The sequence below is a fragment of the Ambystoma mexicanum genome, chromosome 11, assembly GCF_040938575.1.
Source record: "Ambystoma mexicanum isolate Mex_15411 chromosome 11, UKY_AmexF1_1, whole genome shotgun sequence".
In the NCBI taxonomy this organism is placed as follows: domain Eukaryota; kingdom Metazoa; phylum Chordata; class Amphibia; order Caudata; family Ambystomatidae; genus Ambystoma; species Ambystoma mexicanum.
Genome location: NC_090934.1, coordinates 997,334,470 through 997,357,994, shown reverse-complemented (window position 1 = coordinate 997,357,994; position 23,525 = coordinate 997,334,470). Strand labels below are relative to the sequence as shown.

The 23,525-nt window shown below is 48.2% G+C and overlaps 1 protein-coding gene across 1 annotated transcript in view; it reads right to left on the bottom strand.

Annotated features, from left to right (window-relative positions):
* RASGRF1 (Ras protein specific guanine nucleotide releasing factor 1) overlaps window positions 1–23,525 on the bottom strand; it is a 670,043-nt gene that overhangs the window by 357,100 nt on the left and 289,418 nt on the right. Inside the window, exon 2 of the mRNA XM_069624182.1 lies at window positions 7,232–7,338. Coding sequence (XP_069480283.1) covers window positions 7,232–7,338 — 107 coding nt within the window. The remainder of the gene's footprint in view (window positions 1–7,231; window positions 7,339–23,525) is intronic.

Below are 23,525 nucleotides of genomic sequence, written 5' to 3'. Positions count from 1 at the left end.
GGGCGTTCGAAAGGTCAGTGCCCCTTTCCCCTCAGAGTACAGTTACAGAATATTGGTGTTTATCGGAGGGCGGCGGGGTAGGGCGGGTTAACATGTGCTCAGATGTGTGAACGCATTGCCATATGCAGAAACTGCCGTTCCTCTCTGGCAGTTCTGGCCAAGCAAGGCGGAATGCAAAATGCACAAAACGGTTATACTTATAACAGGGTTTTCACTAGTAAATAGAGGCAGGGGACAAAGAAAAACGCAGGGTGGGAGCCCAGAGACTCAACAAAACATGGGGAGTCAAAAACACTGGACACTGGTTGAGAAGAGTGCAGTCCACGGCGATGGGCGGACTTCAGGACCACGGACAGCAAACACGTTGCCATAAAGCAGCGGAAGGGAGAGGACTTCAGGACCAAGGAGAGCAATTATAGGCTCGCTATACTAAAGTTTAGAAAAGTCATGACATTATTAAAGACATAGAGGCAAGGTATAGGCTTCTGTAACTTTAATTCCGAGAACAGCATCAGAGAGAAATGTTAATAAGCTCAAAGATCTACCCTTCCCATGAACAAAACGGAAAAGGGGCAGTCTTTAAACATGACGTGATCCTGACAACCAGTCACGGACCACCAGCACATGCAAGGTACTTAAGCCGTAACCCCCAACCTCCTCTTTGGTGTGAAGATTTGCTTTTTGTAAAGTCCCCAATAAGCTGCTTTCCAAAATCACGAACTTGAAGAAAAGGAACGTATGCTAAACCTCTGTCCTTCATTAGGGTGTCTTCACCTCAGTCCCTGGAAGAAACTGCAGGCACTTCCATTGGGTCTCGGATGGGCAATCATTACTCTATCATAACCATATCCAATACACTATTAACATTATAAAAAAAAAAAAATTCTGGTGACTGTATCGACACCTAAGATATAGGGCCTCATTACACAGAAGGCGGTAATGGTTAACGGCCACCGTTAATGGTAACGGTGACCGTTAACCATTACCGCCTTACTACGAGGTCCCTTAGCGGGTTGGTGCTTTAACGCCTGCAGGCGTTAAAAACCAACCCGCTAAGGGACCAAAGAGCTAATTACGGCACCGCAAAATTGCGGTGCCGTAATTAGCGCCTTCCCCATTCCCATAGAGCCCTATGGGGCAGAAATGGGAATGGGGAAGGGCAATGGCGGAAGGGGGATTTACCGCCCCTCCAACCTTGGAATGGGGCGGTAAATCCCCTTTCCGCTAAGGCGGTGCCGGTATTTTACCAGCATGAGCCATGGCGCTAATAGCGCCATGGCTCACTGCCTTCCGTGTAATGAGGCCCATAGTTTCGTAAACTAACTTTGGCTTGAGTTTCAGTTTGAACAAGTACCCCCAATAATCAGTAGCAGCTGTGAAAACTCCCGCCCCCCACGCTTTGTCACATAACAATTTTAGCTTGCAAGGGTGGGCTCATACGTCTCTGTGGGCCTCATTACGACCCAGGCGTTGGACCATGGTGCTAATAGCACCATGGTCCATGCCGGTAACTTACCGACTCCGCCATGGCGGAATGGGGAATTACCACCCCATTCCGAGGTTGGCGGGGCGGTAATTGCCCATGCCGCCATGGCCCTTCCCAATTCCCATTTTTGCCCCATAGGGCTCAATGGGAATGGGGAAGGCGCTAATTACGGCACCGTAAATTACGGTGCCGTAATTAGCTCCTAGGTCCCTTTGAGGGTTGGTTTTTTAACGCCTGCTAAAAGCAGGCAATAAAGTGCAACCCGCAAAGGGACCTCGTAATCAGGCGTTAAGGGTTTAACGGCACCGACACCTTTTACGGCGCCGTTAACCCCTTAACGCCTGGGTTGTAATGTCTTTAATACAATCATTTTTTCCCGGAATGTTTATATGGAAAATCTGTATTCTATGGCAGGACCCGAGGTCTGTATTGCTTGTTCAAAGCTTATTTACTTATAATGCAGCCACTGGGTCTATCGGTTTGCAGCCACTTGTGTGCAGGCGGGTTACAAATGACATATCGTATCATATCAATAGCAGCTCTCCAACCGATCCCCAGTCTTCATAACCCCTTGGTGTATGGTACCTGAAGCAAACGCTTTCAAGGTCATAGCTTAGGCTACTGCGTTTATGGTATTTTTTCCCCATCTTTTCCACTGTTATTTATCCATATTTATTTGTTGGTAATTATATCTGTATTCATCCGAATTTGTGGTGGCTGCTGACCTGAGATATGTTTCCAGCAATTAGAATAACTTCAAAACTATTTGTCAGACATCTTTTGCTCTCACCATGCTGCCAGTCTTCAACCCCACTGGCCTTCATTGCTTGATTGACATAATGGGGAACTAAGCAGACCTGCTTTTCCTCCCCTTTTTGCAAATGAATACAGTCAGAAAGCAGATTGATTTTTTTCTGCATGTATGTGTAAATATCAGTTTACAGGGAAATCCCTGGAGCCTGAGACATGGCCCTATCACTTAGAGACCTCTCATATTCAGCATGTCTCTTCTTTCTTGCTCAATAGTGCACCTGACCACCTTACCAGGGTAGCTCATGATACTGCCCTACGGGGTTTGGAAAGCCCTATTAGCAGCTGTGATTCCCTAACCTAAGCTTGACCGCCACAGCCCCATAAGCTTTAAGGCATCTGACGGTGCAATGCTGTGGTTGGTCAGAAAATGGTAGTCATGATCCCTGTCAACCGTAGGCTTTGGGACATGAAGGGTGACCTCTGGAAAAAAATGATTACTTGTTAAGTCTAAGACATTTACCTCTGATAGCTTTCAGAGACGCCACGATAGAGATGCAATGGTGGTTTTCTCATGCTTGTCACCGGAGGGTGATATTTGGGTTCATCCTGAATGTGATAATAGAGTCGGACGCCTGCAGGACAGGCTGTCTTGTCTGATGAGGGTCCCTGATAATGGGCAAGTAGATGAAGTGCAGAAGAACTGAAGTCTCGGATACATTGCGATAAAGGGCTTGAGACCACAAGCAGTGAAATGCTGGGCGATGCTCAGAACAGACAACATCTCGGCCGTGACTTATATCAATGTCCTGGGTGGCACACAATTCCAGGTTCTAGGGGAACTGGCCAATGATTGTTGGCACTACTGCCTCCAGAGGAAGATTTGAGAGCAAGCAACATATCTCCTGGGATTAGGGAACACAGTGGCAGAATGGAATTTGAGGTATGTGAGATGCCAGTGTCTAAAAGCTCCATGGGGGTCTTCTAATGGCTGATGGAAATATGTGGCCCTGGTTGATGGATATGTTTGCATCCAGGCACAATTATCAGCTGGAGGTTGCGATGGACATGTTTATCCAGCAATGGGACCATGGGTAGAGCATGGTTTTCCCGGGTTAGTGATGATCACACATACACTAGCCTTCATCAGCAAACAGGGAGTCTGGCCGGTGATGATCACACCATGCTGGCCACCCAAGGCTTGGTTTCGGGATCTCCTAGAACTCTCAGCGAGGCTTCCTCTCCAGCAGGGAATCGTCATCTAATGGTGATGGAGGGATCCTTGACGCTGGTAGCGAGGTTAATTTCTGGAATAGTTGGGGAAATGCAGAACTTTCAGAGGCAGCCAGAGGATTAATTCACAGCTCATGAGCTCCAGGCACTGCCAAGTCCATCAAGGCAGCTTGGAACAGCTGCTGTAACTAGTGCATAGAAAGGGATTGTGATCGATTAATGCAGATGTAGTGGAAGTAGCAAACCTTTTTCCTGAGTTGGTCACAGTAGGTGGAGCGTATAGGACAATACACATACTAAGGTCCGCAATGTCAGCAAGGCATTTAATGGTACATACTGCTTTGTAGGTGAGCATCTACCTGAAAAGAACAAGGAAAGGTATTAATCCGGGGAAGGCTCCAACCCTTTGGGATGTGAAACATGGCCACTTTCTTTGTCTGTACCAGTACGATAACTATCTTCTGACCAGAGTGGCTTCGTCAGCCAAGGTGAATATGTTCCTCTGTCTTGTATTTTCCAATACGTTATCGGACGTAAAAGATCAAAACCTAACAAGTCTGAGTTTTTCTCAGGAAGAAACACATTTCATAGCTCCAAGCCAACGAATACAGGAATCGCAACAGCATTGTCTCTGACCTGTCCTGAACAACCAAAGCTTTGTGTTGTCAGGGGCCGCAAAGCTCATGAGGTGGCAATGGCCAACAGTAGAGTGATCAGGGAAGCAGTTGCTGATAGGGCTTAGGAAACCCCATAAGGCAATGCCATGCGCTAGCCTAGCAAGGTAGGTCAGGTGCACCATGGAGAAGGCAGGAATTGGCGCTCACTCAACGGGGGGGCCAGGAGGAGCGCCTCTAAAGCATTTGCTGAAAGTGCCAGGCTAGAAGACATTGTGGAGGCTGCAGATTGGTCAAGAGAGTCAGTGTTTAATAGCGTCTGCTGTTAAATCAACCAACCAAGTTACTACGTTAGTAGTAAGTAATCTTTGAACATGCATCATACGGGCCTCCTGTCTTGCTGTAGAGTACAGATTTTCCATACCAACGTTTAAGAAAGTTATGATTCTATTAAGACGCAGGGGAAGTATGAATCCACATTTGCAGGTTTAAACTGTTATCTAAGAAATGTTGGCGGGTGCAGAGGCTTCTCAGCTGCTATTGTATATTGGAGGTATGATATGATATGATATGATATGGTATGATATGGCATTTGTAACACGCCTATACACAAGTGTTTCAATGGTATTAATGTCAAACTGAAGTTCACACTGAAGGTTGTTTATGAAACTATGGGCCTCATTACGACCCAGGCGGTAAGTTACCGCCTGGGCCGTGACTTTACCACCATGGCGTAAACTATGTTTACGCCATGGTGGTTGGGGGACTTACCGCCCCATTCCGACCTTGGCGGGGCGGTAAGTCCCCAATCCCCATTTACCCTTCCCCATTTCCATTTTTGCCCCACGGTGGCGTAATTAACTCCATGGTCCCTTAGCGCCATGGATTTTAACACCTGCTAAATGGACCTCGTACTCAGGCGGTAAGGGTCGGCGCTGTTTACGCCGCCGTAAAACCCTTACCGCCTGAGTCGTAATGAGGCCCAATGTGTTAAAATGTCTTGGTTATCGATAGACAGATATCAGAACATGCTTGTGTTATAATGTTAATAGCCTGTTGGATATGCATATGATAGAATTGTGATTGCCTACCCAGGACTTAATGGGTAAGTCCTGCTGTTTCTTCAAGGGCTGAGGTGAAGACCACCTAATGAAAACCAGAAGTTTAGAGTGTGGTTCCTTTTCTTCAAGTTCATCATTTAGGAATGAAGCTTACTGAGGTCACACCAGTGCATCTTGACATCAAAGAAGAGGATGAGAGCTGTATGTGCTGAGGGGTGGTGATTGGTTGTTGTGATATGTTTTTCATCTAAGACTACTCCTTTGAACTCATGTCCGTGGAAAGGGTAGTGCTTTATGCTTCTTTGTCATTTCTCGTTGTTGCTGTTCTCTGAAAATTAAAGTGAAAGAAGCATAATACGAGCCTTTGGTCTTGCCTTAGACTATGCTGCTTAGAGTGTTGAAGCCCAGTCCCATAAGACAGACATACAAAGAGGATTTCAGGACCAAGGACAGCAAATACACTGCCTGTGGTGCTGAAGTACACTGCCATAAAACAGCACTGCAGTATTAGGTAACAGCGTCTTTTTACTGTCCTGCGACTCCCCCCCCCCACACACACATTTGCTGTAGACCTTGCTACACATAAAAGTTCTGGGTTTCAACTAGGATACTAATTTCTACTGTGCATTTATTCTGTTGTGTGAATGAAGAGTTATTTATTTTATTTCTTTTCCAAACCCTGGACTGCACAATTATCTTGAGTGCCTTGTGACTTACCCATGCTATCCGAGATGAAGTTTTTTCTCGGCCGTCTCTAAAAGAGACCGACCTGAGGGGGCTGGGAGATGGCAGGGGGTTTTGGGGGAGTGGTGGATCGTGTTGGCAGGGTCCACGCATGTTTCGGGTGGGGCAGGGAGATGGCATTTGGTGGTTTGGAGGGTGGAACCCTCAATGGAGCCTACACGTGGCAGGGTGGACGAGGAGCAGAGGGCTGTGGACTGAGGAATATTCCATGAGTGTTTGGTGGCCGGGGGTAACACCGCCGCTGATGGCAGCAGAATCCCTCCTGTTGGAGGCCGCTCTATGGTGGCCTAAAAAAGGTGATACTTATTTTTGAGGGGCCTCTAAAGGGTGGGTAAAGACCCCAAACTTGCTATCGAGTGCCACTTACTATCCTACACACCCTTCCACACCAGCTTAGATCTTGATTACTCTAACACATGTACTATAGGTGGGCCAAGGAACCTATGGGGTTCTGTCTGCCCCGGCCGACATACTGCCCAGTCCTTGGATAGGGCAGTCCACGTGCAGCACCACCTTAAGACTGTAGGCTGCTCCCTCCTGGCACCAGCATCTTTAGAAAGGTCTGACATATGGCACATGCTGCTTAAAGGTGTCATATACATATATAGGTGGGCATACTGTATAGTGCCCTCTACAGGGGGGGTGACAGGTAGGGGATATATTTAATAAGGAATCTCCCTGCCTCAACACCTAGCCCATCACATCGCCCCTCGCACTCCCTGACTCGCTAGACATGGGTCACCCTTTCCTCCACGCCACCTGGTACAGATGTACCCCTCCTCTGTGCCCTTCTGTTTCCCATCCCCCGCTGTATATCTGTACTGTTGTATACCTCTGTAAAGCACCCCGTTGCTTCTCGAAGCTAGGTCGACGCTCAATAAATACAATAATAATAATAATAATAATAATAAAATAATAAAAATAAAGAGGTGACGTATGAAGTAAAACAGGGTGATGTACAGAGCAAACGGAGCGGCATATATGTTATATAGAGAGGTAGCAGCACAAAGGTAGACACACACTGGTCATAGAGAGGGCATATACCACAGCCTACAGAGAGGGGTGTGTTTGATGTTTTCTGCAACATGATTTGCTGTTTTCTTTGTCAATGATAGTTGCTGCTCTTCGCAGCAGTGAAATAGTTTGTGTGTGCCCTTTGTGCTGAAATGCAACTGCGCTTCATCTCCTCAAGCTTCCTCTTTTCCCTGTCCCTCCCACACCACTATCCAGGCACCTCTCTTTTCTCCCCCTTTTATTAGGGTTAATTTCCTCACAAGGGACCATCTTTCTAGCAGCCCCCTGGCAGCCCGCACGGCCTGCATGCCCGGCCCAGCACGGCTTACCTGGCGTGAGTTATTGCTGAAACCCAGTCATCGCAGTCCTGGGCGTCCTCAGTTCTCAGCTCCAGCATCTTCTGATTTTCATGGTTGAAGTTGATTGTGAAATAATACTGAAAAGAAAGTTAAAAAAGTCAGATTTACTCGTGGGAAAAGCTCCACATACATGCTCCGTTCTCCACATAAAATGTGGAGCTCTAAGAGTCTCACCCAATCGGAACCCACAGTTTAAACATTATTTATTATATAGAAAATCCACCATCGAGAGGAGTCCCTTTAAGAAACATTCACCTGGTACACGAAGGCCCTAGACACACATACATTGAAAAGTTTGGCACCTTGGGACAACGAACTCATACACGATGCCCACCCCAGACCACTTCTAACACACTGACCACTTAAAGATGGCCTCCAGCTTTGTCCTGCCTTCTTGAGTGCTTTGCTTTCGCTTGTATCTCACAGACCTTCACCACGGAATGTACAGTTTTGCGCCTCTATTTCAGCAACAATGTACTCCATGCATTTGCTGCCCTTTCTGTGAGAACATATTTTTGATGTTACACCTGATCCTCGTCCCAGGCTGATACCGTGTGCCCTTACTCAATACATTAGCTCCCTGAAGGGGGTGCTCAGCCAATCGGGGTGCTCGCAACATGGGTGTCATTCTCCAGTAACAGATACACGTTCTCAGCAGCCTGTGAGCTGTGTGGGTATCTTTCCTACTGTCTTTGCCCCTCCGCTTTCACACAACCACCAAAGTAAGTAGCACCTGCAAGACTGAAATGCAGGGTTTAAAGCATTGTTTAAATGTATTTAAATAACAAAAAGTACCTGAGTGTGTGTCAGCCTTTCTGTATCTGAAACTTCTGACTGTTAGTCCTTTTTCGCTGTTCATCATGGCTTCATTATACACAATGAAAACGGACTAGTTGCTGTCAGATATGGCGAGGGTGAATCGCCCATGGTGTTGTGCCCTTCAGGTCTACTGACTTCTAACCACGCATCTAATCATGCCCCTCCAATAGCACACACGGAGGCATAAAGGAACGGGAACCTCTTTATTCTTCCACATCAAAACTGAAACCTACCATCTCCCCACGCCCTGCCCAGCTCTTCCCCTGGCACGGCTTACACTAGTCCGTATCTCTGCCTTCTTAAAGCAGCCTTGCCACATTGTGGGGACACAACACCTTCCCCTCCCTTTACAGTCATTCCTCATACCTCCTCAATCAGTCGCCTCGGACAGCGAATCACCCGACCTCCCCTCCCTCTTGCTCCACTTTCACGATCACCACCAATCAGCGGCTCCCTTTCGACTTCTCCATTACTGGCTTCAAGGCTGTCGTCCGAGGACCCAAAAAGGGCCTGAAATGGAATGCATTCCTTGTTATTTCCTGTTCTCCGTTGGTCGCAGTTAACATCGACCCTTTTACAGCTTCAACACGTTCAGGAGTAAGCGCATACCTCGTGTCCATTTTCCTTGACTGGCGCTGCTCGACAAGGACTACATCACCAATTTCAAACTATATCTCTCTAACACCAGGCTTGGCATCCACATATTCCTTAGAGGCTATTTTTTTCTCAAGTCTCTCTCTCTCACCTCCTAATGTCGTTGTGTCATAAGTTCTGCTGGTGCCTTCCCTGTGGACTCATGTGGTGTAAGCCGATATTGTCTCATTGCTTGGTATGCTGCTTGTTGAATTGGTATGCAATTAACTTGTGCTTTTTGTACTGTCATATCAGAGTTGCCATCAAGCGTTCCACCATTCCATTGGCTTGGGGCCACAGAGGTGTGATCTTCCGGTGTCTGAACCGTAAATGTTGCTCCAGTTGTTTGAAATCCATGCTATTGAATGGTGGCCCATCGTCTGTTTTGACCACCCGGGAATGCCCCACTCACCGACCATTTCGTCCAGCACTGAAGCCGTGCATTCATAACTGGTGGTGTCCACCATTCTCCTAAGCGGAAATCTAGAATATTTGTTGACTACCACCAAAAAGTATGCCCCGTCCGGGAGAGGCCCAAAAAAGTCAACGTCCACTGAGTGCCACACCTCACTTGCTAACTCCATCACCACCATTGGGGGTGGGGGTGCTGGCTTTGCCGCAGGCTGACACGCCACACACCTTTGTGTCTTGTCCAGTACCAATTCATCCATGTGCGGGAACCACACCGACTGTCTCAGAATGCGTTTGGCATTCACTACGCCCGTGTGGCCCTCGTAAGCAATGTTATGGAATGACTCTCTTAATTTCTTCAGAAGAATAATTCTTGTTCTTCTCCTCAGAAATCCCTCCATTGTGGCTGCTAGCTCCTCATTTACCTTTGCAAAAGCTTCCAACTCCTGACCATCCACCATCTGTGTGCCTGCAGCATACCTCCTCCAATTTTTCCACTGTCCTTTTTTTGTTATTTCAATGCCATTTGCAACATTCTTCAACTGTGGCCTACAGAGCTTGTGTGAGCCGTCCAACATTCTTCCATGCTGGGTTTTCGTGAAATGTAGTCGGCAGTGTTGAGGTGCTTTCCGGCCGATGAATGATTGAAAAGTCAAACTCCTGAAGCTGCATGCACCACCGTTCGATCCTCAGCAGCATTCGTAACCTGGGATTTCCGAATATTGAAAAAAGGGCCTGGTGATCAGTGACAATGGTGAAATGCTACACGGCTAAGAAATGGTGGAAATGTTCACATGCCCACACGACAGCCAGACTCTCCTTTTCCGCTTGTGAACATGCCTTTTCAATGGGCAACAGCGCTCTGCTCCCATAGGCCACCATGCTAATTGGATGATTTTTTTGTTTGTCTCTTTGTCCTAGAATGGTGCCGTTCCCTACCGGACTGGAATCAACCACCAGTTCTGTTTCCTTTGCATGGGTCAAAGTATGCTAAATGGTGTGCGTTTAACAGCACATTTTTAATGTCCTGGAAAGACTCATGGCACTCAGGGGACCGTACAAATGGAACATTCTGCATCAATAGATGACAGAGTGGCGCAGTGACGGTGGCATAATGCGGGATATACCTCAAGCAGTATGGGGCAATCCCCGGAAATTATCTTAACTCTGTAACGTTCCAAGGACCATATATCTGGTGAATTGTGCTTACCTTCTCCAGGTCGGGCTTAATTCCTTTATGTGAGAAAATATGTCCAAAGAACTTCAGTTCAGTTTGTTCACCAAGCATTTGTCAATGTTGAGCGTAAGCACGGCTTCTTCCAATGCTTTGCAGACTTATGCAAGGGCCTAATCATGTTCTTGTTGTGTATATACAAAAATCAGAATGTCATCACTATAGTTAAAACATTGTCTAATAGGCAGCAAAAGACTTCTGATCATTTTCTGGAAACCTTCTGATGCCGACGACACTCCAAAACTCAGACATTTGTATCTGAACAGTCGTTTGTGGGTGGCAAATGTTGTAATGTGTCTCGATTGAGGATCAAGGGGCAGCTGGTGGTATCCCTGGTTGAGGTCTAATCCTGTAAAGAAAACAGCCTTGATGAGTCTTGTTATCATCTCTTCTATACTTTGGCCAGGATATCATTCTCTCTCAATTGCTGTATTGGGTATTCTCATGTCTACACATATTCTTATCTTATCACCCTGCTTTAGAACTATGAGGATGGGGGATACACACAGAGTGGACCCTGTTGCTTGCTCAATTGTACCATTTTCCAGCAGGCGTTGTAATTCTTCTTCTACCCTTTTCTGTAAATGAAAACCCACCCTTCTGGGGTGTTGCGGGACAGGTCACACTTTGTCATTTATGTGAAAATTCACAGGCACCCCTCTGAACTTCTCAACACCTTTGACGATGCTGGAAAAACATGTCTGATGACTTCCTTGGAATGGACTGGTGCCAGTTGGGCCTGGGCAGTGGCGCTATAGGTGAAATGGATAAGGCCCAACTTTGTAGTGGATGTGAAACTGAAGAGACATCTGCTCACCTTTGGTGTTTTTAACACATATATTGTTGCCTGCCAAAGTGTTATGTTCATGTTGAGTATAATACTGAGACCATCCCACACAGGGTAATGGTTGGTCTGTGCTCCCTTGAAATATGCGTACACAATTAAGTTGCAGTGGCGGGAGGAGTGTCAGCTTTTGAAACTGCTGGGCATCCATAATGTCAATCGTGGCCCCTGTGTCAATCAAGAATTCCACCATTTGTTGATAGATTTTCAGCATGATCTTTGGTGCAGGTGATTCTTCTGACTCCTCTGTCATAAGGCGAACATCATCCCTGTTACTGCTGAAACTTTCCTCCTCAGCCACATGTCCTTCAGGTGCCGGTGACTCTTCTCCATTTTCCATTACTCTCACCATCCGGCGTGGTCCCTCTCTTCCCTCACTCGAATTGGCTGATGATGTTTGGGAACTTCGACACTCAGCCTGGAAGAGGCCTGCTCGTTTACATTTGTTACATGTTTGATTGATAGCTGGGCATTGAGCTTGTCAGGGAATGAGAGTCCACACCTTTAGCAAGAGCGTCCTTCTTTCCCCCCATTACCTCTGCGGTCTGCTTCTTGTCTGCTTTGGGGATTCAGCTTGTCTCTACCATCACCCTGCTGTTGCCGTCCCTGTAGGGCTGTGTTAGCTGCTACAATTCCACTGTTTGATTTAGGGGCCTCAGTGACTGCCATGTGTGAATCAACGCTTTCATAAATTCTGGCAAGATCTAATAGCTCAGGCAGAGGCCGTGGTTTCTTCAGTAGATGCTTGCAGAGACCTGAGGATGTACATCCCTCTATGACTCTTAAGCGAATGGCCTTCCCTTCGGAAAACTGATCAAAAAGGCAATATCTAGCCTGTTTTTGCAGTGTTAGGACATAGTCATCCACAATCTAGTTTGTTAATTGGTTGCGTTGTTGAACGTGAATCTTTCCAAATCTCTATTGCATTGTGCAACAAACCTGTTATTTAGTGCTTCAACCAACACATCATAGGAGGTCTTTTCAGCTGGGCTTAAGATCTTTATCACGTCTTTCACCTCCCTGCTGACCAGGTTCATGAAGATGTGAATCTTTTCTTCTGCTTCCTAGTTGCCCACAGTCTGAATGAAATCATGGAATTCGGCCAGCCATTCTGTCCACCTGGAACCTGTGTCTATGCTTGGTGCTAACTCAAAAGGTTGTAGTTTTCACAGAAATATGGCCCTGTGACTGTGTCTGCTGCTTTGAATCTCTTCCTGTGTTGGATCCTGCATGGCTACAGGGTTTCTGTGCGGACCTGAGATGTGATGTGTTCACCTGGCACACAAATAGCATAAGCGTCAGCTTAAAAATGAAATGTCAAAAACAAACTAGAGTGCAGGCTATTATTATTAATAGAGTATTTATTGCGTGCAGTCTCGCTTCTGGAAGCAAAGGAGCATTTTGCAAGTCATAGGGCCTCATTACACGGTAGGTGGTGGACCAAGGTGCTATTAGCACCTTGGTCCATGCCGGTAAAATACAGGCACCGCCTTGGAGGAAAGGGGAATTACTGCCCTATTCCAAGGTTGACGGGGTGGTAATTCCCCCTTCCCCCATTGCCCTTCCCCATTCCCATTTTTGCCCCATAGGGCATAATGGGAATGGGGAAGGTGCTAATTACGGTACCGCAACTTGCGGTACCGTAATTAGCACCCTGGTCCCTTTGCGGGTTGGTTTTTAACACCTGCTAAAAAGCAGGCATTAAAGTACCAACCCGCAAAGGGACCGCGTAGTAAGGCGGTAAGGGTTAACGGTTACTGGTACCATTACCGGTGACCGTTAACCCTTACCGCCTTTCGTGTAATGAGGCCCATAGTTCTTTCTGCAGGTGACAGCACTGTGTTCAGGGCCATCGTTAGGAACTTTGGGGCCTGGTGCACAGACACCTTTGGGACTCCCCTCCCTCGAACGAAAAAAATTAAGGTATACACAATCTCTGGTCGTGACCCCTCACTTGCAATGAGATCACAAACCATAGCTTGATATGCTGCCCACCAGTAATCAACATATGAGTGGGTACTCCCTTCCAGTCCCCTTACCCTCTTCAGAATTGCTGGAATTATAATAATAAACAAGTGGCTTTTCAACAGTAACATTAAGCTTTTGTGAAGTCATGAGATAGGTATTTGCCATGCACTGCCATAATGGCACCACTTTGCCATAAAATAGCAACAGCTGGGCAATATTGTGATTAACAGGGCACATCATAACTGTTCCTAAAAAATGTCTATCTAATAACTATACACAAGCCAAAACTCTTGCTTTTGCAAATACTTTATTTCTACAGGCTTGGGTGCAAGGGCATGCGTGCTGCTTACAAATCAAGTGGCAGAAGGCATACTTAGTCAATACATTTTTATTGCACCAGTAACACATTTGCAACTGAAAGTAAGCCAGCTGTTTAGAAAGAACAGCTAAAGTTGGATGATACAGCTAAATAAAGCCAGCTCAAAGAGATCCTAGGAGGATGTGTTTTGGGTGGGGAGGGGCCGATAGTGGGTGTGAAGGGTCATGGGGATTAGCATGGCCAAGGGCAGTCAAAGGGTGGGTAAAAAGAAAAAAAGACTCACAGGATGTGTATCCCTCCTCATATCACATCTCCCTTTTTGCTGTACTCCAGTGCAACAGATTCAGCTTATAGGTGGCACTTTATTGCCATCTAATAGCCAAACCTAAAAATAGCAGCCACAAGGAGGGCATAGGTTTAGATGCAGGACACAGATCAGTAGCCATATAAAAAAGGTACACATAGCATAGATCTCAGACTCTTATTAGCAGAACATAAACGTGCTCATGCATGCACAGAGACTGAAAGCGATAGCCAAGTCACAAATACCATTGAATAGAAGAGATAGTTGATATAAATTAAAAACCACCAGAAAGGTGCATGTATGCTAACACAGAGATTAGAAGTGGGCTAAGGATTTCAAGCTGTATTGATATTAGTAAGCGAAGAGACAAAATAGCCTGCGCTGTGCGATACAAGTCACTGTTATTACATATGAAGCAAAACTAGAGCTATTTAAAGCGCCAGTGAGACCTTTTTGAAGAGAATATCCTGAGAATTAAATCACTTTTATGGGCTGACAACCCAACATTTTTAGAGAATGTCAATTTCGACAGGTTAGGTACCACAAGATTAAATGAATTGCCCAGGATAACACACGTTGGCAGTGGAGAAGCTGAGATTTGAGCCAGACTGCAATTTCTGCATTTGATCCATTGTTTCCCAGTCCTTATCATAGAGCAAGGTACAATTATTAGTGCATTTTTGACTTTCATGAACTAAAATAATACCCTGTTTTTTGTAGAATTGACTTGGAAAGTGCACTTATCACATAATGACCTGACTTGACAATATTTTAAAACAAAACCTTATAGAAGCATTTTATGCAAAATGAGAATGATTCCAGCTTCATATTATACATCATCAAGGTAAGTATACAAGTACCAGAATATACAGAATATAAATTGGTTTGAGTTTAAAAGATTTCATCTGGGTTTTTCTATTGCATTTACAGCTTTAAATACACCCACCACACAGACCTGTTGACTAATATTTATGATGTGCAGAAGTACCTTTGAAATTGTATAAGAAAGCAACCATTTTATTGTGCTAAATAAGCACAGCTGAATATAGTCTCACAGGAGGCCGGTGACATTTGGTCAGTGTTCTTCTATATATAACACCTTCACTCAAATGGCCTACATAAAAAGGAAGATCAGGAAACGGGCGAAACAATGGCACCAGTATGTGAGAAGGCAAGTCTTCTTGCCTTCTTGCATACTTGATACTTTGTATAGCTAGCGCTGTCTGATGAGGTACATTGTTTTGCAGCATAGCTGGTGTTACTATGACAAAAGTATATAAAAATGCATATTTATCAACCACAGACATTGGAAAGGCTGAGTCTACCTTGCTGGAGTTTGGTGCTGTCACTGATCTGGCATATGAACCCACATCTCTGTAATAGGTGTTTAACACACTGAGCAATCTTCTGTAAAATCGTAGCATTCCAATGTACTAATATACATTTCAACTTTCAGGACTGCACCTGATCAATATATTCCCCACAGAAGGGTGAAAAGGCTGCAGGAGTTGTGCTCTAGTGAACGGACCTACTGGGGCAGATTCTCAAAATTTAGTGCAAATGAAAAAGTACAAAGGATGCGCTTTTTTCATTTGTGCTCATTTCAGAAATGTGCAGGTGACCTTATTCTGAAAGGTGACTTGCATTTTTCAGGGGTGGCCAAACAGTAGTGCAACGATTCTCTTCCCTGCTCCTTTAAATATATTAGTGTCAGGCGCGTGCTCCTGGCACTAATGTCTTACAGGCTCCCAGCACCCACAGAGGTACTCGGGGCGTTCTTCAGAGTGACAGTCCCTCATGTCACTATGAAATGCGGTAAAAAAGAATCCTTCTTCGAAGGATAGAACTGGAAGTGGGAGAGCTGCGGTGAACCCCTCCGTGATCCTCCTTCAAAGATAATGCATGAAAGGTTCAGAAATGAACCTATCGTGCATTGGGCCTTCCCCCTGCTCCTAGTTCAATGGAAGATCTTTCAACGTTTGCCCATTTGAAAGAACCTCCTATCTGTGTTTTGGGATGTGCATTTAAATGTGCAAAAATGCTCTCTTATTTGTGCAAATGAGCAAAGAAAGTGAAAAAGGACCTCTGAATGTGATGCACACATTCAGAGGCCCTTTGTGGATTTGGATGCACTTTTTTGGGCGCAATTGATTAGATGCATTAGTGCATTTCATCCCTTGCACCAAGAAAAGTTTTGAGAATCTGGCCCAGTGTGTGTGAACGCAGAAAGCTTTACAGGATCACATGATCAGAACAGAATACAGTTGTGACCAACATTCCGGCAGCAGGTTTAGAGCTTTATCAGAGCAGCATAACACATACTGGCATGTTTGGTAAATAACGGGCACTTATATTCTTCGAAGCTGGCAGCAATGTGGGCCCCTGCCCACCAGGTGGAGGCCCAGGGGCACAAGCCCCTTTTGCTCTCTCACAAAGAAGTCTCTGGCTGTGTTGTGCTCTTTAAGGACCATCACTGTGCTCACGCCCTGGCACAGGCAGGTGGGCCGATACCCACAAGGGGGCCTGCTTTCCAGATTGCTATCAGTTTAAGACCTTACAGTACAACCCAATAATGCATTATTAACATTAAAAACGACACCTATAGCACCAACGCTGGGGTATCCCCTCTTTATAGAACGTTGTTTCCATACCTAACTTCTGCCAAGTGCCAGGTCTTCTCGTATGGTCCTGAGCCTTCCAGGGCCTGAAATGATGCCACGCTTCCACTGTTTCTAACATCTGCAGTTTGCGCTTGAGACAATGGGCATTTTCTGTTACCAGCTGGCCACACTTTTTATTTATTGTCTTTAATTATGTTACTGTAATCCTATGTACTGCAGTGCCCCTCCCCCATGCCCACTCGCACTTTCCCTTTCCACCTCCCCTGCACTTGCGCGATCTCAATGTCACCTGGCCTTGTAAGATCGTTGTCTGACTTCTCTCTGTTCCACCTCCCTTGCCTCGGCGCGCCTTGAAACACTTGTGTATAGGCGCGTTATAAATGCCATATCATATATCATATCATGCTTCAGTTTAGGGAAGCTCGGCTGTTTCATATGAACGCTTTCCAAGCGGTCTTCTCTTCCTGTGGCTTTGTTTATGGAAAGGAATGAGGAACTGGCTTTTGTCTTGGCCAAGGTCCATTTGACTTCCAGACGCTGGGGGCGGGTTTTGCTGTTGAATGTTGTGCCACTGTGAGTGGTGTGAAGGCTGCAGGTGGGATCCTTGCCGGATATGTTGCCCAATCGAGGTGTGAACGTAGCTGTGATTGGAGAGGGATGCTCACGTCAGGCGGTAGGAGGAAGGGCTGCATTATTGTGTGCAGCTGTGCTGGTGGAGGCTTTGATGATGTGTGGCGTGAATGCTAAGTGCAGTAGATGGTAAAGCCAAGTTGCTCTGCAACTCAGGGCCAGATTTGGTGTCAGCCAATCCAGTTCGATGTTGGATAGCCAGGTTAATATGAGCAAATGTTTCGTTGGGATGCCGATGAGCAGAAACTCAGTTTTGGAGACACTGAATATTGGATATGTACTCGCCATCTATGCCAGGATAAGCACCATACAGCCTTTTATAGGTGCAATGTCTTCAGGTATATCTGCAGGGTTGGACTGGGGCATAAAACTGTCTCTAGCACCAATGAAAAAGTAACCCACACTTGTAAATGGCTATTCCTTCGTTTTGTGACAGACTGTTTGAGCAGTACCCAAGTGGGAGGTTTTTGATAAAATGTGATGCAAATTGTGCATTTTAAAGAATATGTATTCAGTAACACTGGTCAAAACTACTAGTCACATTGTTAAGTAACTTATCAAACTGGCCCACAAAAATGTTGGCCAATTTGACAAAAAAAAAAAAAAACAGGCCCACACTAGCGTTTTGTATTTTTGGTTCTGGCGTTGCCCTATTGGCCAGACTGAGCCTGCATAGCTGTGAAATATGAGCATATTGGTGTATGGAGAGGTCACGGACCGCAAGAAGCACTTCTGGATGCTTCATGTACAGTCGATGAACCCCTGCGCAACTTGCGCCTGTCTGGACGATGCAATGATCTGGCAATAGACATCAAACTCATTTTCTGTCTCAAAAGTAGGAGTGAACCGGTCAATTACCTCACCGGCAGATCCCATCTTAATGTTGTGTGGCTGACAGTGTCGCATGCCCCTGAGAGGGCGAGTAATACCGGGAAACATGCATCACCATTCTCCACGATAGTTCGTGCATTGCTGAATACCTGTAGGGTTGTGATAATCTCGCCACAGCCTGTGCTGCTCTATCTGTCCATGTAGCTGCTGCTAGACTATCTGCGGTTTCATGTAATAATGTCCTTTCAAAAATGTCTCCTGATAAAAAAGTCACTACTGGGCCTCATTACGAGTCCGCTTTGCTGGAATGCGGTGATTCCGTGTCGACGGTGACTCAGCTTCCGCGACCGCAAGGTTGCTTTAAGAAGGGCCGATTACGGCAGGTGGGTCGCACGCAACACACCGAGGCGGAAACAGAGTCACCGCCGTCACGTAAACACCTACGCGCGCGGACTTAGTGCCACAGAAAACGGTGCTAGAACCGTGTCCGCCCCCGCCGACACGGAAACACCGGAAGCGGAAATACCATGACCGCAGGGAAAAAAACGGAAACAGAGAGGCGGCCATTATATAAAGCACAATCCACTGCCATCCTCAGACACCACAGGTCAGATCACCTCCCTGAGACTGACAAACCATCCAACACCATCATGGCATCCAGGATACCAGCACGCAGACAGAGAAAGCAGCACTTCAGTGAGGCTGAGCTCACAGTACTGGTGGAGCACATTGTTGAGAATGCTGAAATGCTCTTTAGTGCAGATCAGCGGCGCGCTACTCAGCAACGCCGCAAGGAGGGTGGGCAGAGGCAGCACACAAGTGCACAGCGTTTGGCGTGACCACACGCTCAGTAAGGAGTGCCACAAGAGGTGGGATGACCTTAGGCTCCGGTGCGCAACCTCATCACAGCACACCGCCAACACAGCACTGGTACTGGTGGAGGACCTGCATCCCCTCTGAAGCTGCAATCGTGGGAGGAGCACTGCAGCAGTGTCATGCACCTCGAAGGCATCCACGGCATAGGAGAGGCACAGGCAGGAGTGAGCCCACCTGCAGATGCTGGTAAGTGCACAGAGTACAAAGCCATAGGTGTGATTGGGAGTGACCCAATGGACCCACTCCCAATGCCCCCCTCAAACAGGGCAGGAGTGACCCAATGGACCCACTCCCAATGCTGCCCCCCCCAAACAGGGCAGGAGTGACCCAATGGACCCACTCCTAATGCTGCCCCCCCCAAACAGGGCAGGAGTGACCCAATGGAATGGACCCACTCCCAATGCTGCCCCCCCCAAACAGGGCAGGAGTGGCCCAATGGACCCACTTCCAATGCTGCCCCCCCCAAACAAGACAGGAGTGACCCAATGGACCCACTCCCAATGCTGCCCCCCAAACAGGGCAGGAGTGACCTAATGGACCCACTCCCAATGCTGCCCCCCCAAACAGGGCAGGAGTGACCCAATGGACCCACTTCCAATGCTGCCCTCCCCAAACAGGGCAGGAGTGACCCAATGGACCCACTGACTGGCCAAACGACGAGTATCACATCCCCAAAGCACAATCCCTCAAAATTCACACAGTACGTGCCTGACTGGAAGCAGAGACACACACCTCTGTGTATCAATAGTCAAAAGTGTTGAATTGCAAGTGGACATGGATTGTGATGTTTGATGCATGTGATGGACACATTATGTAACACCACACAACTAACCGCATGCCTTCTGTATCCCCACAGTCGTGACAAGTGACAGCGACGACGGACAAGAGGCTACGCAGCGGCCACCTGCAGGCACACAATGCAGCACTCATGTCCAGGAGGATGATGCGAGCTGCTCTGGCACACAGGCACCGGCTGCAGCAGGCACACCCACTGCAGCAGGCACACCGGCAACATCAGGCACACCTGCTGCAGCAGGCACACCGGCAACATCAGGCACACCGGCTGCAGCAGGCACACCAGCAGACAACACCATCCCCATGCAGCCACCCACCCTGGCCCCGGATGATGAATCGCAACCCATCTGCATAGCTGAGGAGGCTGCATCAAGTGATGGGAGTGCCCCGGCCATGCAGGCCGAAATAGTACAACAGGTTGAGGGGGACAACATGGATGGCCTGTCACTCATCCATGGCCTACAGTTCAGCCTCCCAGAACTGCACAGCCCCATGCGCTCCCCAACTCCATCCATGGGTGAGCTCTGTACACGATTGCAGCACATCGAGCAACAACAGGCCACCCTGACGCAGCTGGTGGAAAGACAGCTGGAGGAGGCCAGGCTGCAGCGTGAGGAGGCCATGCAACAGCGGGAGAAGGCCAGGCTGCAGCGGGAGGAGGCCAGGCTGCAGCGGGAGAGCAATGCCACGTCAGTGCGTCGGCTCACTAGGTCGATTGGACGATTTGCGGCCACAGTTCTCACCCTGGCACGCCATGTCAGGGAAGGGAACAGTGTGCAGTCCAGCATTGCCGAGTCAATGTTGGTAGCCCAGCAGGCGTTTCAAGGATGCTTGCCCATAGTTACACCGACAGTCACCTCAGCCAGCACCAGCCTAGATGATCTTGGCTGCTCTTTGACTGTTGCCTCATGTTTCTTGTGACCCTTTTGCCCTGCATCCTGGGGATGGGGGAGACTCTGTGAATAGCCAAGAATGCTAAGCAGCACTCCTTATTCACCTCTGAGGTTGTGGGGGTGCACTGCACACCGTAAGAGTGTTCATGCGAACGTGGGAATTAGACACCCTGTGGGATGACACCCTCCTTCGCTGGGATGCAGTGACAAACTGTACCGTCCCCATCAAGACGCCTGGCACCTTTCGCAAATGTAATTATGTGCTTTCACCCCCACTGTCAGTGCTGCAGATGTGTACCCCCACTGTCAGTGCTGTAGAGGTGCACTGGCAGCAGGAGTGAAGGTCAAATGTGCTTTCACCCTCCCTGTCAGTGCTGCAGGGATGCACTGGCAGCAGGAGTGAAGGTCAAATGTGCTTTCACCCCCACTGTCAGTGCTGCAGAGGTGCGCTGGCAGCAGGAGTGAAGGTCAAATGTGCTTTCACCCTCACTGTCAGTGCTGCAGAGATACACTGGCAGCAGGAGTGAAGGTCAAATGTGCTTTCACCCTCACTGTCAGTGCTGCAGAGGTGCACTGGCAGCAGGAGTGAAGGTCAAATGTGCTTTCACCCTCACTGTCACCCTCACTGTCAGTGCTGTAGAGATGCACTGGCAGTGCTTTCACCCTCACTGTCAGTGCTGCAGAGGTGCGCTGGCAGCAGGAATGAAGGTCAAATGTGCTTTCACCCTCAATGTCAGTGCTGCAGAGATACACTGGCAGCAGGAGTGAAGGTCAAATGTGCTTTGACCCTCACTGTCAGTGCTGCAGAGGTGCACTGGCAGCAGGAGTGAAGGGCAAATGCGCTTTCACCCTCACTGTCAGTGCTGCAGAGATACACTGGCAGCAGGAGTGAAGGGCACATATGCTTTCACCCTCACTGTCACCCTCACTGTCAGTACTGTAGAAATGCACTGGCAGTGCTTTCACCCCCACTGTCAGTGCTGCAGAGGTGCGCTGGCAGCAGGAGTGAAGGTCACATGTGCTTTCACCCTCACTGTCAGTGCTGCAGAGATACACTGGCAGCAGGAGTGAAGGTCAAATGTGCTTTCACCCTCACTGTCAGTGCTGCAGAGGTGCACTGGCAGCAGGAGTGAAGGTCAAATGTGCTTTCACCATCACTGTCACCCTCACTATCAGTACTGTAGAGATGCACTGGCAGTGCTTTCGCCCTCACTGTCAGTGCTGCAGAGGTGCGCTGGCAGCAGGAATGAAGGTCAAATGTGCTTTCACCCTCAATCTCAGTGCTGCAGAGATACACTGGCAGCAGGAGTGAAGGTCAAATGTGCTTTCACCCTCACTGTCAGTGCTGCAGAGGTGCACTGGCAGCAGGAGTGAAGGGCAATGCGCTTTCACCCTCACTGTCAGTGCTGTAGAGATGCACTGGCAGCAGGAGTGAAGGTCAAATGTGCTTTCACCCTCACTGTCACCCTCACTGTCAGTACTGTAGAGATGCACTGGCAGTGCTTTCACCCTCACTGTCAGTGTTGCAGAGGTGCGCTGGTAGCAGGAATGAAGGTCAAATGTGCTTTCACCCTCACTGTCACCCTCACTGTCAGTACTGTAGAGATGCACTGGCAGTGCTTTCACCCTCAGTGTCAGTGCTGCAGAGGTGCGCTGGTAGCAGGAACGATGGTCACATGTGCTTTCACCCTCACTGTCAGTGCTGCAGAGGTGCACTGGCAGCAGGAGTGAAGGGCAAATGTGTTTTCACCCTCACTGTCAACCTCACTGTCAGTACTGTAGAGGTGCACTGGCAGTGCTTTCACCCTCACTGTCAGTGTTGCAGAGGCGCGCTGGTAGCAGGAATGAAGGTCAAATGTGCTTTCACCCTCACTGTCAGTGCTGCAGGGGTGCACTGGCAGCAGGAGTGAAGGGCAAATGTGTTTTCACCCTCACTGTCACCCTCACTGTCAGTACTGTAGAGATGCACTGGCAGTGCATTCACCCTCACTGTCAGTGTTGCAGAGGTGCGCTGGTAGCAGGAATGAAGGTCACATGTGCTTTCACCCTCACTGTCACCCTCACTGTCAGTACTGTAGAGATGCACTGACAGTGCTTTCACCCTCACTGTCAGTGCTGCAGAGGTGCACTGGCAGCAGGAGTGAAGGGCAAATGTGTTTTCACCCTCACTGTCACCCTCACTGTCAGTACTGTAGAGATGCACTGGCAGTGCTTTCACCCTCACTGTCAGTGCTGCAGAGGTGCACTGGCAGCAGGAGGGAAGGTCACATGTGCTTTCACCCTCACTGTCAGTGCTGCAGAGGTGCACTGGCAGCAGGAGTGAAGGGCAGATGTGCTTTCACCCTCCCTGTCAGTGCTGCAGAGGTGCACTGGCAGCAGGAGTGAAGGTCACATGTGCTTTCACCCTCCCTGTCAGTGCTGCAGAGGTGCACTGGCAGCAGGAGTGAAGGGCAGATGTGCTTTCACCCTCCCTGTCAGTGCTGCAGAGGTGCACTGGCAGCAGGAGTGAAGGGCAGATGTGCTTTCACCCTCCCTGTCAGTGCTGCAGAGGTGCACTGGCAGCAGGAGTGAAGGTCACATGTGCTTTCACCCTCACTGTCAGTGCTGCAGAGGTGCACTGGCAGCAGGAGTGAAGGGCAGATGTGCTTTCACCCTCCCTGTCAGTGCTGCAGAGGTGCACTGGCAGCAGGAGTGAAGGTCACATGTGCTTTCACCCTCCCTATCAGTGCTGCAGAGGTGCACTGGCAGCAGGAGTGAAGGGCAGATGTGCTTTCACCCTCCCTGTCAGTGCTGCAGAGGTGCACTGGCAGCAGGAGTGAAGGTCACATGTGCTTTCACCCTCCCTGTCAGTGCTGCAGAGGTGCACTGGCAGCAGGAGTGAAGGGCAGATGTGCTTTCACCCTCCCTGTCAGTGCTGCAGAGGTGCACTGGCAGCAGGAGTGAAGGTCACATGTGCTTTCACCCTCACTGTCAGTGCTGCAGAGGTAAGGTCAGCAGGAGTGAAGGTCACATGTGCTTTCACCCTCACTGTCAGTGCTGCAGAGGTGCACTGGCAGCAGGAGTGAAGGTCACATGTGCTTTCACCC